The sequence below is a fragment of the Mandrillus leucophaeus genome, unplaced genomic scaffold, assembly GCF_000951045.1.
Source record: "Mandrillus leucophaeus isolate KB7577 unplaced genomic scaffold, Mleu.le_1.0 Scaffold289, whole genome shotgun sequence".
NCBI classification, from domain to species: Eukaryota; Metazoa; Chordata; class Mammalia; order Primates; family Cercopithecidae; genus Mandrillus; species Mandrillus leucophaeus.
Genome location: NW_012103020.1, coordinates 1,256,628 through 1,275,479, shown reverse-complemented (window position 1 = coordinate 1,275,479; position 18,852 = coordinate 1,256,628). Strand labels below are relative to the sequence as shown.

Sequence of the window (18,852 nt, the reverse complement as noted above, 5' to 3'; positions counted from 1 at the left end):
ATGCCCAGCCATTGTCTGTTTTTATATGCTAGTTTGAATTATAATTGTATAGGTTCACATTTGTATTGTAGAATAGTAAACTATTCCATAAGTTTTGGGTGAAAACTTTCTTGTTAAAATCAATGTTTAATAGCAGTTGCAAGGAGATTATGGGTTGATTTTCTTTTTTCTTTTTTTTAAAGCTTTCTACAATGGCTGTTACTTGTGTTAGCAGTTTTACTTTTTTTGTAAAATGTTCTAGGCACTAGATTAGGGAAGTAGTTATAATGGTTAGGTGTTATGGTTGTATATCTATATTGTCTGGTTTCAGATTCTCTTTCCATCACTTAATAGCAGTGTGACCTTGGCCAAATTATATAACCTCCTGGACCTCAGTTATCTCATGTAAAATGAAGATAGTAAGACTACCTGCTTCATATCATTGTTAAGATTAAATAAATTTTCCCTGTGAAACACTTAGCACAGTGCCTGGGACTCAGTAAATGCTCATTAAGTATTAGCTGTTATTATTGCTAAGTGTTTTACATGTCTTTTTCTCATGATTGCTCTCCATGATTTAAGGATTCTTTTTGATACTCAGCAAAGTACCAAATAAGATTATAGAATTAAAGTCTAGAGTCACTGTTTAAAACCAGAGCTATTTGATTCCAAAGGCGGCCCTTTTCACTACTTCGTTAATTCCTCAAAGTAAATTTTTCAGTTCATAATGTTTCTGTTATATAAACATTACCTTGGAATGTAATGCTAGGATTATGACACAGTGATGATACTTTATCAATTGTATACTTTTAATGGATGAGACCTAGATTTCCTTTTATATCATATTTACTGTATTAGTTTTGGTAATTTAAGCCTTTGGCATAAAGGCGATTAATACAAAGTCAATTAAAAGAGATTTTTACTTAGTCTCTTTTAGTTAAAAGAGACTATAAGTTAGTACTTTTAGTTTAGGTATGTCATTGATTTTGGGTGTCCTTTTTGTCGTTTTAATTTTTTTTATCAGTTACTAATAAATCTTTTTTCCTTTCTTTGAGACAGTGTCTCTCTCTGTCTTGCCCAGGCTGGGGTGCAGTGGTGTGACCATAGTTCACTGCAGCCTCAACCTCCTAGGCTCAAGGAATCCTCCTCCTGCCTCAGCCTCCTGAGTAGTTGGGCCTAAAGGCACACACCACCATGCCTAGCTAATTTTTTCATTTTTTTGTAGAGCAGGGTCTCACTATGTTATGCAGGCTGGTCTTGAACTCCTGGGCTCAAGCAGTCCTCCTGCCTTGGCCTTCCAAAGTGTTGGGATGACAGATATGAGCCACTGTGCCAGGCCAGTAAATATTTGTTTGTTTGTTTGTTTGAGACAGAGTCTTGCTCTGTCACCCAGGCTGGAGTACAGTGGTGCAGTTTCAGCTCACCATAACCTCTGCCTCCTGGGTTCAAGTGATTCTAATGCCTCAGCCTCCCAAATAGCTGGTAGTACAGGTGTGCGTCACCACGCCTAGCTAATTTAAAATATTTTTAGTAGAGACAGGGTTTCGCCATGTTGGCCAGGTTGGTCTTGAACTCTTGACCTCAGATGATCTGCCCACCTTGGCCTCCCAAAGTGCTGGAATTACAGACGTGAGCCACTGCACCCGGCCTGACCAGTAAATTTTATTCTCATTCTTTTTCATATCTTATGGCAAATATTTGTTTCTGTTTCTGTTGGATGTACACCTAGGTTGGAAGGATTGGATCAGATAATATGTGTATTTGTTTTTGTTTTGTTTTGTTTTGTTTGAGACAGAGTCTTGCTCTGTTGCTCAGGCTGGAGTACAGTGGTGTGAACACGGCTCACTGCAGCTTTACCTCCCTGGCTCAAGCAGTCCTCCTGCCCCACCCTCCTGAGTAGCTGGGACTATATACAGGTGCTTACTACCATGCCTGGCTGTTTTATTTTTTGTAGAGATGAGCTCTCACTGTGTTGCCTGAGCTGGTCTCAAACTCCTCTGCTCAAGTGATCTCCTACCTTGGCCTCCCAAAGTGCTAGGATTATAGGCATGGGAGAATAAACACCTGGCTGTTTACTAGTTTTGTTAGAAAACCGCTAAACAGTATTTTTTAAAATTTGGGCTTATTGAGTTAATACTGTTTATGCCATAAAAGTCTGTCTGCCATACTGTTTTGCAAAGTGGTCATACCAATTTTTTTAAACCTACCAGCGATGTATGAGTTCACAGTTGCTTTGCAATTTCTCCAACTGTTGATATTGTCTAATTTAATGACATAGCATTTTTTAAATGTAATTAAAACCTTTTAATGTGTTTATTGCCTATTAAGACATCCTTTCTTGGGTGTGTTTGTTTAAGATTCTTGCTGGTTGGGTTTTCTGCCTTACTGTTACTGATATTTATGAATTTTAAAGATATTTTCTGGATATAAGATGTTTGTTGGACATATATATTCATTGTAAATACATTTTTCCTGACTTCTCTTTTTTCAGACTCTTCATGTTGGATGTTTAGAACTTTCTGTTTAAGGGATCTTCCCTACTTCAACTAATGGAAGATATATTTCTGTGTTTTCTTCTAGAAGCTTTTTTTTTTGAAACAGAATCTCGCTCTGTTGCCCAGACTAGAGTGCAGTGGCACAATCTCAGCTCACTGTAACCTCTGCCTCCCGGGTTTAAGAAATTCTCCTGCCTCAGCCTCCCTAGTAGCTAGAATTACAGGCGTGCACCACCACACCCCACTAATTTTGTATTTTTAGTAGAGACACAGTTTCGCCATGTTGGCCAGGCTGGTCTTGAACTCCTGACCTCAGGTGATCCACCCGTCTCAGCTTCCCAAAGTTCTAGGATTACAGGTGTTCTAGAAGCTTTTTCATTTTAACCTACACATTTAGATCTGCAGTGTTTTTAGATTTTTTTTATTGTGAAGAAAGGTCACTGTAGTTCCACTAATTATCTTTTTCTACATTATCTTTTCTCTCTCTTTAATTGAGGTGGTTTCTGTTGCTATGTCTGTCTTCTACTGATTTTTTTTTTCTTCCGAAGTGTCATAAAGTCTGCTTTACTCTTATCTGGGAAAGGTTTCATTTTTAAAAAATTAAATTTAAAATTTTATTTTATTAGTTTTTTCAGATAGTCTCGCTGTGTTGCCCATGCTGAGTACAGTGGCACAATCTTGGCTCACTGCAATCTCCACCTCCCAGGTTCAAGCAGTTCTCCTGCCTCAGTCTCCCAAGTAGCTGAGATTACAGGTGTTTGCCACCACGCCTGGCTAACTTTTGTATTTTTAGTAGAGACAGAGGTTTCACCATGTTGGCCAGACTGTTCTCGAACTCCTCACCTCAAGTGATCTGCCTGCCATGGCCTCCCAAAGTGCTGGGATTATAGGCGTGAGCTACCACACCCGGCTGGTTTCATGTTAAATTCTGTATTTTCTTTCTTCCTTTTCTTTTTTTTTTTTTTCTTTTTCTGTTTTTTGAGATGGAGTCTCGCTCTGTCGCCAGGCTGGAGTACAGTGGTGTGATCTCAGCCTACTGCAACCTCTGCCCCCTGGGTTAAAACAATTCTCCTGCCTCAGCCTCCCAAGTAGCTGGGACTACAGGCGTGTGCCACCAAGCCCACCTAATTTTTGTATTTTTAGTAGAGATGGGGTTTCACCAGGTTGGCCAGGATGGTCTCGATCTCTTGACCTTGTGATCCACCTGCCTTAGCCTCCCAAAGTGAGCCACTGCGCCCAGCCTTCAACTTTTTTTTTTTTCCCCCTCAGACAGAGTCTTACACTGTTGCCCAGGCTGGGGTGTAGTGGTACAATCTTGACTCACTGAAACCTCCACCTCCCAGGTTCAAGCAATTATCCTGCCTCAGCCTCCCAAGTAGCTGGGATTATAGGTGCGTACCACCCTGCCTGGCTAATTTTTTTTTGTTTGTTTGTATTTTTAGTAGAGATGGGGTTTTGCCAATGTTGGCCAGGCTGGTCTCGAACTCCTGGTCTCAAGTGATCTGCCCGTCTTGGCCTTCTAAAGTGCTAGGATTACAGGCATGAGCCACTGTGCACAGCCTTAATACTGTATTTTCATCTTTATAAATTCTATTTGTTTTTTAAAATATATTTTCCTCTTCATTTGTTTATCCATTGCTTAAATTTTGAGCACATTTATAATAGTTGTTTTAACTTCTTTATCATAATTCCATCACATTTTAATTTCTCCTGATTATGGATCATGTTTTCCTGCTCTTAGCTGTCTAGATATTTTCTATTAGATGTTATACATTATAGGTTTTATATTATTTTACTAAATTTAACTGTCTTTGAAGAGTGGTGTTGGACTTTGTTGTGGTGCACAGTAAAGATGCTTGTCTGTCAACCTGATTTTTTTGAGGGTTTGTTAGGGTGGGTCTAGAGTAATACTCTAGGGCTAGTGTTTGTCTACTCTTAAGGAATGACATTTTTGCAGTATTTGCTGAATTCTACAGCTGTTCGTTGACACTCCATTCTGGCAAGCTGGAACTCTCACTACCTTGTGGGCCATGAGAATTGTTAAACTTAATGAGTCCTGATCATTCTTTGTCTGGCCTTGTTATATTTCACCCTCCATATGCAAAACTTAGTGTACTCAACAGTTTTCAACAACAGACACATGGGGACCTTCTATGGATTTTTGGATCTCTTTCTCAGGGTAGTTCCATCTCTTGCAGAGTACCTCAGCCTCATTGAACATCAGTCTTTGTTTCTTAACTCTGTGGACTCCTGTAGTTTGCTTAGGATCCTTCCTCCTGTGCTGTAATATAGAAAGTGCCTCCAGGTATAAAGTGATGGCATTTCTAGAGCTCGTCATGTTTGTTTCCCTTTCTCTTGGTTCACAGTCTTCCGCCACCTGTTAGCACCACCTGTTGAACCTGTTATTTCATGTATTTTGTCCCGTTTTGTTTATGATGAAAGAACAAGTTGAGCTTCACTTACTTCATCATGCCAAAAGTGAAAGTCACCTAACTACATTTTTATAAATGTAAAATTTCAGAAAGCTGATGGTTTTATGAGCAGTGACACTTAACCCTCTTCTTTATAGGTATATAGTTTTCATAAACAGCAAGAAGTTAATAACATTCCTTTTAATTATGTTAGTCTTTACACCATAGCTTCCTTGAGTGCTTTCTTATTGTAAGAAAAACAAGTTACTTTTAGGCTTTCTGCTAAGTAAATGGGAACACTAAATTTAGCTACTTAGTCTTACTATGTTTCTTTGGCTACATATGGTGAATGACAGCTCTCAAGTAACTGCTTCTGCTTTCTCCTCCTCTTGTCCCTAAAATCACTGTGCCTGCTGAATGCATAGTTGATTGTGGGAGACAAAGAAAAATATTCAACCAGTTAGGAAGCTATTGCTGAGAAACTGGGTCTGATGGGACCTACTAGAGGACAGAAGTATAAAGGAAGGAGAAGTACCAAAGATGATTAGTTTTTTTTTTTTTTTGCATAATCATCTAGTTGATTGAGTTGAAGCGGGGGCATCAACTCTATCTTCAGGATGGTGAAGACTTGGTGCAGAATACATTTTGGGCAAGAAAATCAGTTGTATTTGGATATATTAGGTTTCAGATGCAAAACAACAGCATTGGAAGGCTGAGGCAGGAGGATTGCTTGAGCCTGTGATTGACCCACTGCACTCCAGTCTGGGCCAGAGTGAGATCCTGTCTCAAAGCAACAACAAAGTGGAGATGATGGGTATATAGGTGGTTGTAAAACAACTCTAGTTTGCCTTAGTATGAACTTAATTAATTGATTTCTTGATACTAAAATGTAAATTTTTACATTTTTATTTTTCTGTTTCTACACATTTTCTGCCATGATTTTTGCCATCACTTGCATTAATTTCCTTCCCAGATTTTAAATATATTGCCTCAAAAATTATGAGCAAAATTTTAAAAATTTACATCAATGTGTTCTGGCACGAATTGTATGTTTTAGATGCACATTTTTTTTCTGTAACAAATACAATGCTTTAAAAATAAATTTTCATGTGAAAGCATATGTTGATGTCTAAAAGTCAACTAGCACTAAAAGATATATGATGAAACAAATAATGTTCTCTCTTTTCTCCCATCCACTTGGTTTCCTACTCCAGAATCAAGCAACTTCAGTTCTTTATTTTGTCTGGTATTTGCCTTCTTGTTGCTTAGTAATACATCACTATTTCTTCTTGATACATAGCTTTTAAATATTTGTTGACCTCTAGTTTTTGAAAATGAGGACTCAGAACTTACTCATTCACACATTTGCCCACTTTCATTTTCCTCGTTCCTCAACATAATTGTATCATGAGTTTTTTTTTTTTTTCTTTTTTTCTTTTTTTTGTTTTGAGACAGAATCTGGCCCTGTTGCCCAGGCTGGAATGTGGTGGCATGATCTTGGCTCACTGCAACCTCTGCCTCCCAGGTTCCAGTGATTCTCCTGCCTCAGCCTCCTGAGCAGCTGGGATTACAGGCGCCTGCATGCCATCATGCCTGGCTAATTTTTTTTTTTTTTTTTTTTTTTTTGTATTTTTAGTAGAGATGGAGTTTCACCACGTTGGCCAGGCTGGTCTCGAACTCTTGACCTTAAGTGATCTGCTCGCCTCGGCCTCCGAAAGTGCTGGGATTACAAGCATGATCTTCTGCGCCCAGCCATATCACAAGTTTTTTATAAACTAGTACAGAGTGTTTGTATTTTTATAACTATGCATGTATTGTTCAGTATTGAGCCAAATTTATGCTAAATCCAAGTCTTATACAAGCTTTTGTTTTTTGTGGAGTTAATACCTATTATTTAGGCAGTTGCCTGGTTTTCTGTAGACCTGTTGCTCATGTTCTGCAAGTGTGCCTGTATTTCTGTCATGAGCTTATGATTAACATTTTCCATATCAGCAAGCACACTAGTTCAATTTTTGCTCTTGCTGGAAACCTATTCCATAGCAGCTTTTGACTTCTGCTCCAGTCTGAAGTGGCTACTCTCTAGTTCTTTTTTCTGTATTAGATTCCCTATTTAATTACTAAGTCCTATAGTGCTTTTTTTTTTTGAGATATGGTCTCACACTATCATCTAGACTGGAATGCAATAGCGTGATCTTAGCTCACTTACAACCTCTGCCTCCCGGGTTCAAATGATTCTCCTGCCTCAGCCTCCCGAGTAGCGAGGATTACAGGCGCCTGCCACCATGCCCAGCTAATTTTTGTATTTTTAGTAGAGATGGGGTTTCACCATATTGGCCTGGCTGGTCTCGAACTGCTGACCTCGTGATCTGCCCGCCTCGGCCTCTCAGAGTGCTGGGATTACATATGTGAGCCACCACGCCCGGCCCTCCATAGTGCCTTTTTAAAAATTTATCTTCTTTTAATGGCTTCTTAAGGAAGAATACGTGGACACAAAAGTTTAGCTTTTTGCAAAGCTTTGAAATGTCATTTTGCTCTTATACAGTCTTGGTATTTTGGTTTGTTTGGGTTTTTTTTTCTTTTCTTTTTTTTTGAGACGGAGTCTCACTCTGTTGCCCGGGCTGGAGTGTGGTGGCACGATCTCCGCTCACTGCAACCTCTGCCTCCTGGGTTTAAATGATTTTCCTGCCTCAGTCTCCTGAGTAGCTGGGATTACAGGTAGCGCCACCAGGCCTGGCTAGTTTTTGTATTTTTAGTAGAGACAGGGTTTCACCATGTTGACCAGCCTGGTCTCGAACTCCTGACCTCATATGATCTGCCCCCCTCGGCCTCCCAAAGTGCTGGGATTACAGGTATGAGCCACCATGCCTAGCCTCTTATATAGTCTTCATGTATGGGAGCAAAATGACATTTTGTGAGGTTGGTTCTAGGATCTCCCTTGGGTACCAAAATCCAGGGATGCTCAAGTCCTTGATATACAGTGGCATAGTATTTGCATATAACCTATGCACATCCTCTTGTATACTGTAAATTATCTCTAGGTTATTTATAATACCTAATACAATGTAAATACTGTGTAAATAGTTGTTATACTGTATTGCTTAGACATTAATTACAAGAAAAAAGTGTACTTTTGTATAGACACAGTTTTTTGTTTTTTTTTTTTTCTGAATACTTTCTATCTGTAGTTAGCAGACTCCACAGATGTAGAACCCATGGATATGGGGACTGACTGTACTTGATTGATGACTTGGCTGGGTATAGAATTATAAGTTGAAACTTAATTTTCACTCTGAATTTTGAAGGCTGTATATTTGTCTTCTAGATTTCAACAGTATTTCATTTTTACTTTGAAATAAGAGTGCACTGCCATTCTGATTATAGATCTTTTTTATGTGACTTGTTTTTTTTCCCTCTCTGGAAGTTTTTAAGGCCCTTTTTTTTTTTTTATTTTCAGGCTTTGAGATTTCACTGTGATATGTTACAGTCTGGGTATTTTTTCCATGTATTTTGCATGGACATTTTTGGCCCTTTCAGCTTGAAAGCTTCAGTAAAAAGAAAATATTCTTCAGTAAAAATAAAATGTTCTTTAGAAAACTAGCTGGGCATAGTGGCTCATGCCTATTATTCCAGCCCCTGGGGAGGCCGAGGCAGGAAGATTGCTTGAGTGAGTCCCAAAATCGCTTGAGAATCTTGGAGTTTGAGACCAGCCTAGGCAACATAGTGAGTCCCTGTCTCTACAAAAAATAAAAATATTAGCCAGGTGTGGTGGCGTGTGCCTGTAGTCCTAGCTACTTGGAAGGCTGAGATAGAAGTATTCCTTGAGCCCAGGTGGATAAGGCCGCTGTGAGCTATGATCACGCCACTGTGCCCTGCCTGGGTGACAGAGTGAGTCACTCAGTCTTTAAAAAAAAAAAATTCTATACCATTTATTTTTCTGTTCTCTTTCTGCATTACTCAGTTGTTGGACTTTACTAATCTGTATTCTGTTCGTTTGTCTTTATTTTACTTCCTGTATTTGAACCTTTTGTATTTTTTATTGGCATTTTTCCGGGATTTAGAAGCATATGGAAATAACATTCTGTTTTTTTTAAACAGAGTGGAGAAATTTAGTGTTTAATTTAATGTTGTTTGCATTCCTTGCTAAACTTGAATTTTTTTTGTTTGTTTTGACAGAGGTGTTATGAACACAAACAGTATAGAAATGGATTGAAATTCTGTAAACAAATACTTTCTAATCCCAAATTTGCAGAGCATGGAGGTAAGTGCAAGTAGATAAAGCTTTACTACATACCTGTCTGGCTTCTCCTAGTGGATTGTATTCTTCCCAGCTGCCTTAACTGTTTTCCAGAGAGAACAGACCCTCTCATCTTTGACTTCTGTGAGAAGGTGAAATTTAATACTGAATTTTGAATTTAATATCAAGAAAATGATAACACATTTTACTTGAGTTCTGATTTATTCTTAGTTTGAATATTAGCTCTGTAGGAAAAGAGAAATAACTTAATAGGATAGAATGCCAAAATTTACTTTAGAACTTTGGTTGAGCTGGATAAATTTTATGCTTTATAATAAGCTTATTCAGAAAGTGACCATTTGGTCCTTTGCTCATAAACTATCATATTTTTAATTTATGTTTTTCAGTTTTTCAAGACCTAGTTATGTTTAAGACATGATTTGTATATTGTAATGTTCTGAAAGTGTATAGGCTTTTGCTTGTGTGAAGGTAGATTGTTGGATGGTGAGATATTTGTAGAGCAAGGGGAGAGCGTGTGGCTAAACTTGAGAGGAGGCAAAGGAAAAATAAGTTTTCGCAGGTCTCATTTGTACAGTTAAGAAACATGGCTTTTCAGTAACTATTGATAATATACTCTTAGTATTGAAGATGAGGAGAGTAATAATTCTCCATTAGTTTCCTTGCTTTTTTTTTGGCCTGTGTTTATAATAATTCTCACTTTCTTTCACTGCATTTCACTTTATACTTTCTTTTACTGTAATTGTTTGGAGACGGAAAACAATGGAGATAAAAGTATCTAAATTTATCTCTCCGCTGGGTGCTGTGGCTCCCTCCTATGATCCCAACACTTTGGGAGACTGAGGCAAGAGGATTGCTTGAGTCCAGAAATTCAGGATCAGCCTGGGCAACATAGTGGGACCCTGTCTTTATTATGACAAAACATATATTTAAAAAAACACAAATAAATAGAAATAAATTTCTCTCTCTCTTTTTCCATATTAAAAATTATTTATTTTTGCTGACCAGCTGAGCATCACGTTGTTTGATATCATTTCTAAAGTAAGCATACTGATAATGTGTCAATATAGAAAAGTATCAGATTTCGTTATTTCTGAAGTGCAGTTTTCCCTACATTATTTCACTGTTTTTTTCTTCTTCTTCTTTTTTTTTTTTTTTTTTGAGATGGAGTTTCATTCTGCTGTCCGGGCTGGAGGGCAGTGGTGCAATCTCAGCTCACTGCAACCTCCACCTCCTGGGTTCAAGCAATTCCCCTACCTCAGCCTCTCAAGTCGCTGGGATTATAGGCGTGTGCCACCATGCCGGGCTGATTTTTGTATTTTTAGTAGAGATGAGATCTCACCATGTTGGCCAGGCTGGTCTCAAACTCCTGACCTCAGGTGATCCACCCACCTTGGCTTCCCAAAGTGCTGGAATTACCATGAGCCACTGCGCCCAGCCTGTTTTTCCGTTTCTGAAATGTGATTCTCCAACTCCCTACCCTGCCACTGTAACATATCTGAAATCAGGTTGCATATAAATTGTCATAATTTCATTGAAAGTTTTGTTGTTTGTTTTTGAGACGGAATCTCACTCTGTTGCCCAGGCTGGAGTGCAGTGGGGCAATTTTGGCTCACTGCAACCTCTGCCTCCTGGGTTCAAGCAATTATTGTGCCTCAGCCTCCCAGGCCGGGATAACAGGTGCCCGCCACCACACTTGGCTAATTTTTGTATTTTTAGTAGAGGTGGGGTTTCACCATGTTGGCCAGGCTGGTCTGGAACGCCTGACCTGAAGTGATCTGCCCACCTTGGCCTCCCAAAGTCTTGAGATTACAGGTGTGAGGCACTACGCCTGGCCGAAAGTATTTTTAAACAGTACATATTGATTCTTCCTCAGGATTATATCTTTAATCCTTATCCTTTATACCTAATGAATTTCTCTCTAAAGTCTAAATTTTAGTCTAAAAGTTAAGCAAATCAATCAAATAAATTAAAAAGTTAGGCAAATAATATTTTCACTCGCTTTAGGCTTCATAGGATACATATAGAATTAGAATTTATTTTTCCTCTTTTCTGAAAACTTAATATTTCTTTTAACTCTTTTAATCTTTTGGTTGCTAATGACAGATTTCTGACATCTTTTTCTTGTGTATTTAATAGTAATCTCAATCATTTTAAAATAAATTTAGGAAAATAAAAAATGTAGGAAATTTATGTGTATTTTTTTAATCACTGAAGAATGAATTTAACCGGTATATAACCTAGGTTCACAGAAATAAAGTATGTTTTCAAGATAAAGTTTTTATATTTTAATGAAGTGGATATATAAGGTTATCCCATGGAATTCCCCTGAAGAATGAATTACTAGATTATCTTTCTAGTCAAATAGCATGTATTTTGTATCTTTTATCTAAAAAAAAAAAAAAAAAAGGAGAGTCTCTTTCCGATTAGAGTTTGGAAATCGGTGTTTACTTGGATTGCCAATTTTTAAAAATGTTTTAAATCTGCAAGAAAGTGGAAAGTATCTTAGTAATCTTGAAATTTTTAGTTCTTAAGGCAATGTAGCATTTGTTTTTGAGATTATGTTTTGTTGTTATTTTAATATTTAATTTTTTTTAATGTTCCTTTTCTTTTTTGTTTTTAAAAAATAGAAACCCTGGCTATGAAAGGATTAACATTGAACTGTTTGGGGAAAAAGGAAGAAGCTTATGAATTGGTTCGTAGAGGTTTGAGAAATGACTTGAAGAGTCATGTGTGTATCCTTTTTGAGATATATTTAAGGTTTGAGTGGGGTGTTTTGAGCTAAGGCAGCAATTTGAGAGTCAAAGTTTTAGATCTCTCTTATTGTGCAATTACAGAGGAAATTATTCTTTTTTAAATAGGGTAACAGCAAGCAACTGCCTTCATTCAGGGAACATTTTTATATACCTAACCATGTTTTAACATTCTGTTTTCTCACAGATAAATGGGACTTGCCTTAAAAATATCTATGAAAGCTTTTCTCACTCTTAAAAAGGGGGCATTGCTAAGGTCTGAATATTTGTGTGGCACTCCCCTACCCCATTTGTTGAAAGCTCATCACCAATGTGATAGTGGTAAGTGGTGGGTCTCAAAAGGAAAAAGGATATAAAATAAGGAATATTAGAGTGGCATTATAATACCCTGGTTTAGAGCACAAGCTTTTGGAGTATAGGCTTAGAATGTGCCTCACTTAGGTTCAGAACCCATTTCAGCTTCTTTCTGTGTGATCTTAGGGCTCAGTTTCTTCATGTGTAAAATGGGGTAATCATATTTACCTCACTGTGTTGGTTTAAAGATTTAATGATGAGATATATAACATAGCCACTGATAATGCTAAGTACCATATTGGATAAATATTTTATTAACGGAGAGTAAGAGCAAATAGAAATATCTGAAGGAGGATAGAGAAAATATTGTGGGTTGCTATTTTTAAGATAGACTTTAGCAAATATTTCTGTACCTATTTTGTGGGCTGACAAAATTTTAAGTGCTGAAATATTTAGCAGTTTTTCAGATGTTTACCAGGCCCTTGGCTTGGTACAGACAAAGAAAAGATTTGCTCTCAAAGAACTTATAGTCTGATGAAGGAAGATACTGATGAGAAACATTTACAGAACATTTGGGAGTATTACATAAAATGTTGTGGTTTATTCAAATAGTTGTCATTAATCCAGTAAAGTGGAAGTATGTGAATTGAGAGTGACTAGAGGACTAGAAAGATAAGTAAAGGCTTAACTGTTAAGACTGTCGTAGATAGATGTCTTTTCATAATTTTTAATGATTGTGTAGTGTTCTGCCAATGTCTTTATTATGATTTATTTGAGTTCCTCTTGATGGACATAATTTTCTTTAAATTTTTGGCGGTATTAAACTCCGTGGGGATAGGATTTTTAGGAGGTGAAGATGAGAGTCAAGTTATGTGGCTGTTGTAATATTTAAGAGAAGTAAAGTCCTGAAATACAGGGTATTAGTGATAGAAATGGGAGGGAGTGGAAAGATAGGTAATGGGAGCTAGATTTTAATGGGTAGTGTTTCCTAGTTTATAAAACCATGATCCAAACAGCCGGGAAGATTTGATCCAGTTATACTTTGTTATTTATATTGCGGAAACCAAGATTATTTTTCAAATAAAATTTGTAATATTTTAACTTGCTTTATGCGTAATATTAAATATGTGTTTTTCATTCATGCCTGCCACTCTAAACATTCTGGGACTTTTTTTGTTTGTTTGTCTTTTTTTTTTTTTTTTTTTTTTCAGATGGAGTTTTGATCTTGTCTTCCAGGCTGGAGTGCAATGGCACGATCTCAGCTCACTGCAACCTCCGCATCCCAGGTTCAAGTGATTCTCCTGCTTCAGCCTCCCAAGTAGCTGGGATTACAGGTGCACACCACCAAGCTGGCTAATTTTTGTATTTTTTAAGTAGAGACAGGGTGTCATCATATTGGCCAGGCTGGTGTCTTAAAGTCCTGACCTCAAGCCACCCACCCATCTTGGCCTTCCAAAGTGCTGGGATTACAGGTATGAGCCACCATGCCCGGCCAACATTCTGTATTTTATTGACTCTGTTGAGGACCTCTGGCCTAAAAGTTGTTAGATTGAAGGTTGTTGTTTGTTTGTTTGTTTTTGAGACGGAGTTTCACTCTGTCACCCAGTCTGAAGTACAGTGGTGTGATCTCAGCTCACTGCAACCTCCACCTCCCGGGTTCAGGTAATACTCATGCCTCAGCCTCCCAAGTAGCTGGGAATACAGGTGCATGTGACCATGCCTGGGTGTTTTTTGTATTTTTAGTATAGATGAGATTTTGCAGTGTTGACCAGGCTGGTCTTGAACTTGTGACTTGAAGTGATCCGCCTACCACTGCCTCCCAAAGTGCTTGGATTACAGATGTGAGCCACCGCACCTGGCCAGATTGAAGTTTGAGCTTGATCTCAGAAAGAAACATTATAAATTTCTGGAAAGGAAAGACTTCCTTTTTTCTTTTGAGTGTGTTTTAGAAAGATTATTTTGGGCCAGCCACAGTGACTCATGCCCGTAATCTCAGCACTTTGGGAGGCTGAGGCAAGGGGATCAGTTGAGGGTAGGAGTTCAAGACTAGCCTGGGCATCATAGTGAGACCTCGTCTCTATAGAAAATAAAAAATTAGCTGCATATGGTGGTGGCATGTGCCTGTGGTCCTAGCTGCTCTGGAGGCTGGGGTTAGAAGGATTGTTTGAGTCCAGGAGTTTGAGGCTACAGTGAGCTATGAGCATGCCACTGCACTCCAGCCTAGGTGATAGAGCAAGACCCTGTCTCTTTTAAAAAACATAATAATTGGGAGACCGGTGGATCACGAGATCAGGAGATTGAGACCATCTGGCCAACATGGTGAAACCCTGTCTCTACTAAAAATACAAAAATTAGCTGGGCGTGGTGGTACATGCTTGTAATCCCAGCTACTTGGGAGGCTGAGGCAGGAGAATTGCTTGAACCCGGGAGACAGAGGTTGCAGTGAGCTGAGATCATGCCACTGCACTCCAGCCTGATGACAGAGTGAGACTCCATCTCAAAAACAAACAAAAAACAACAAAAAAACTCACAACAAAACCCAGTTACTTTGGTAGGAGAATAAAAGAAGAGAGACTGAAGATAGGTGGATTGGGTAGCTGGTACAGTAATCAAGACCTAAAGTGAAAAAGGGCTGTATTTGGGAAGTGGAATACTTTTCCTTCATTATAGCAGTTTTTACAGCCTACTTTAATTTTGCTTATTTATCTGTCCTTTACTAGACTTTAAGATCTTTGAATATAGGAGGCTGTTTTGATGACCTACATCTTAGCTGTTAAGAAGTTTTAGGCTGGGTGCGGGGGCTCATGCCTGTAATCCCAGCACTTTGGGAGGCCAAGGCAGGTATTGCTTGAGCTCAGGAGTTTGAGACCATCTTCGGCAACATGGCGAGGTCCCATCTCTACCAAAAATACAAAAAATATCTGGCATGCTGGTGTGCGCCTATAGTCACAGCTACTCAGGAGGCTGAGGTGGGAGGATCACTTGAGCGCAGGGAGTGGAGGTTGCAGTGAGCAAAGACCACACCACTACACTCCAGACTGGGTGACAGAGCAAGACCTGTCTCAAAAAAAGGAAAAGAAGTTTTAATAATTATGGTTAAATGAACGAATGTTTTTATTTTGTATGTGGCTGAGTTTTAGAAACTTTGTATTACACTAAGGGTTGTCCTAAGGATCTTTTGGTTCAAGAAAATAAAATCTTCATGACTTTACATAATTATATTCCATGAAGACCCATTCCTTCTTTTTCCTTTTACTATTAATAATATAGTAACTGCTTACATATATATATTGACTTTGTGCCAGCCAGTGAGCAGTTTATATATGTTATCCCATTTAGTTGTCAGTAGTATGATTTGCTGCATAGACTATTTCTGTTTACATTTTAGTAATGAGGAAACTTAATGAGACTGATTTGTCCAAGGTTACAGAGCTGATAAGGCAGGCTAGACCTAATTTTCTCTGGCTCCAAAAGCTGTGCTCTTTTCCACTGTATTAAACTGCTTTATATCTTTGAAATCGATCTCCCCTTCTCCCTCCCCCTCCCTCTTTTTAAGCTTGTAATTTTATAAATGGCTGTAGTTCTCCAAGTTTCTTGGGAAGTCATTTGGAATAGTAATTTTTGACTTGTAGGTTGTATCCTTAACTAAATTCTTTAGGTTGGCACGTTTATGGCCTTCTTCAGAGGTCAGACAAGAAGTATGATGAAGCCATTAAGTGTTACAGAAATGCACTAAAATGGGATAAAGACAATCTTCAAATCTTAAGGGACCTTTCCTTACTACAGATTCAGATGCGAGATCTTGAGGGTTATAGGGTAAGTAAAATGGACTTTTTAAAAAAAATTCTAAGGGGAAAATATGTACAACTTTGAGTACTTTCTGATACAGAAATTTTTTGTTTCATTTTGAAGATAATTTAATTGAACTTTTTTCCCTCCTACCGTAGTGGTTGTGTTTATGATTGGAATAATCAGATCTTTAAAAATAAATTATTTTATGGTGAGGCAGATTTTGCCTACTGTGTAGGATTGACTTAATTTGATACAAATTAACATCAGGCCGGGCGCGGTGGCTCACGCCTGTAATCCCAGCACTTTGGGAGGCCAGGCGAGTGAATCACGAGGTCGGGAGATCGAGACCATCCTGGCTAACACGGTGAAACCCTGTCTCTACTAAAAATACAAAAAATTAGCCGGGTGTGGTGGCGGTCACCTGTAGTCCCAGCTACTCAGAAGGCTGAGGCAGGAGAATGGCATGGACCTAGGAGGCAGAGGTTGCAGTGAGCCGAGATCGTGCCACTGCACTCCAGCCTGGGTAATAGAGCGAAACTCTTGTCAAAAAAAAAAAAAAAAAAATTAACATCAGTACTCCTCAAATAAACAATGCTTTTGTCTGGTATTGACATGTAACTCTTTAATATTTACTTGGCCCTCAATTTTTTTGTTTTGTTTTGAGACATTAGAGTCTTACTCTATTGCCCAGGCTGGAGTGCACGATCTGTGCTCACTGCAGCTTCCACCTCCTGGGTTCAAGCGGTTCTCATGCCTCAGCCTCCTGAGTAGCTGAGACTACAGCTATGTGCCACCATGCCCAGCTCATTTTTTATATTCTAGTAGAGATGAGGTTTCACCATGTTGTTCAGGCTGGTCTCGAACTCCTGAGCGCAGGTAGTCCGCCCTGCCTCAGTCTCCCAAAGTGCTAGGATTACGGGCATGAGCCACCACACCTGGCAAAAGCAAATGTTTTGTTTCTTCTTTCTACCTGCTCTGAGTCTAATATATTTTTGTAGCTTCAGTTTTAACCCTTAAATTAGTGTTAGATCTATTTAGTTCCTCTTTCTTATTCTTTCCTTTTTATATGATAGTACCTGCTGAATTTTTCTCCAAATATATCTTAACTCTGTAGTTGGACACTTAATTTTTAAAAAAATTTTTGAATATTTTTCCTTTGTGCTGTTCTTTCCATCCTGTCTCTTTTCTTGGAGTAAGCAGATCAAGAAATAAGGATCTTAAGTTTGGTCTTAAGTTTTAAAAACTTAAATCTGGTCTTAAGTTTAAAAAATGTCTAAGATTAGCTTGGAGGCTTCATTATGTTCTTAACAAATATTTCTTTGCCTCCATAAAGCTACACAATATGGATGTTTGAAGTATTTTCTATTATTGTTCCCATCATTGTGTTGTAAAATGCTTAGGGTTGTGGGATAAATTAATATGATCTTTTTCTTTTTCTTTTGAGACGGAGTCTCACTCTGTCGCCAGGCTGGAGTGCAGTGGCGCATCTTGGCTCACTGCAGCCTCTGCCTCCCGGGTTCAAGTGATTCTCCTGCTTCAGCCTCCCGAGTAGCTGGGACCACAGGCGTGTGCCACTATGCCCAGCTAATCTTTGTATTTTTGATAGAGACGGGGTTTCACCATGTTGACCAGGACGATCTCGATCTCGACCTCGTGATCCGCCCTCCTTAGCCTCCCAAAGTGCTGGGATTACAGGCGTGAGCCACTGCGCCTGGCCTAATGTTAAAGGAGCACTTGCTGTTACTGAAAACCTAAGAAAAAGTGTTTATTATTTTCCAGGAAACGAGATACCAATTACTTCAGCTTCGACCTGCACAGAGAGCATCATGGATTGGTTATGCTATTGCTTACCATTTATTAGAAGATTATGAAATGGCAGCAAAGATTTTAGAAGAATTTAGGAAAACACAACAGGTAATAATAACTAGAAGCCATTTTACTAAGTCTGATTCTAAGTATAACTGAAAAAAAAAAAGGGCATTGTCTGGCTTACTTTTAATTTTGAAATAGTTTCAAACTTAAAGAAAAGTTGCAAGAATAGCACGAAGAACTCTACATAGGGGTTCATTCATACTAAACTAATTGTTAATATTTGGTGCATTTACTTTAAAAATCTGTGTATCTATTTATCTATTTTAATTCTCTTCCTTAAACGTTAGAGAGTAATTGAAGACATCATGCTCCTTTACCCCTAAATGCTTTAGTGTGTATTTTCTAAAAATAACTATAGTTGTCAGTTCTCTAGATAGTATTATATGGATAGATTATAAAAATTAGGAAATTTAACATTGATAGACTGTTATCCCCAGCCCATATTCAAAATTTACTAATTGTCCTAGTTATAGCCTTTCTAGCGATTTAATTTCATTGCAGGATCCAATTAAGAATCATACTTTACATTTAGTTATCATTTCTCTTCAGCCTCTTTTAATCTGAAACAGTTTTGAAAACTTCCTTTGTGTATTATGACATAGACATTTCTGAAGAAGGCTGTGCTTTTGTAGGATGTCCCTCAGTTTGGATTTTTCTGATGGTTCCTCATTGTTAGATAGAGTCTTGTAATTTTGACAGGAAACCACATAAATGATGTTGGGTCCTTCTCAGTTCGTTACATCAAGAGGCACATGCCATCAGTTTGTTCCATTTGATTACATGGTGAAAGTTGTATTTGCAACTGTAAACTTATTTTTCTCTCTTTGTGTTTAATATGCAATTTGAGACTGAAGAGTCTGTTGCTCATCAAACTTTCGCCCTCTAGTTTTAGCATTCATTGATTATGATTCTTGTGTGAATCAACTATTACTATGATAGTTGCAAATGGTGATTCTCTTAACTCTTGTCATTCCTTGTAGGTTTATTATTTGGTATTCTACTGC

The 18,852-nt window shown here is 38.2% G+C and overlaps 1 protein-coding gene across 2 annotated transcripts in view; it reads left to right on the top strand.

The window, feature by feature from the left end:
• The window catches only part of NAA15 (N(alpha)-acetyltransferase 15, NatA auxiliary subunit), an 89,855-nt gene that overhangs the window by 25,234 nt on the left and 45,769 nt on the right, over nt 1–18,852 (top strand). For both annotated transcript variants that reach the window (XM_011985641.1, XM_011985642.1), the window contains exons 2-5: nt 9,059–9,143; nt 11,768–11,872; nt 15,843–16,000; nt 17,756–17,890. In XM_011985641.1, coding sequence (XP_011841031.1) covers nt 9,059–9,143; nt 11,768–11,872; nt 15,843–16,000; nt 17,756–17,890 — 483 coding nt within the window. The remainder of the gene's footprint in view (nt 1–9,058; nt 9,144–11,767; nt 11,873–15,842; nt 16,001–17,755; nt 17,891–18,852) is intronic.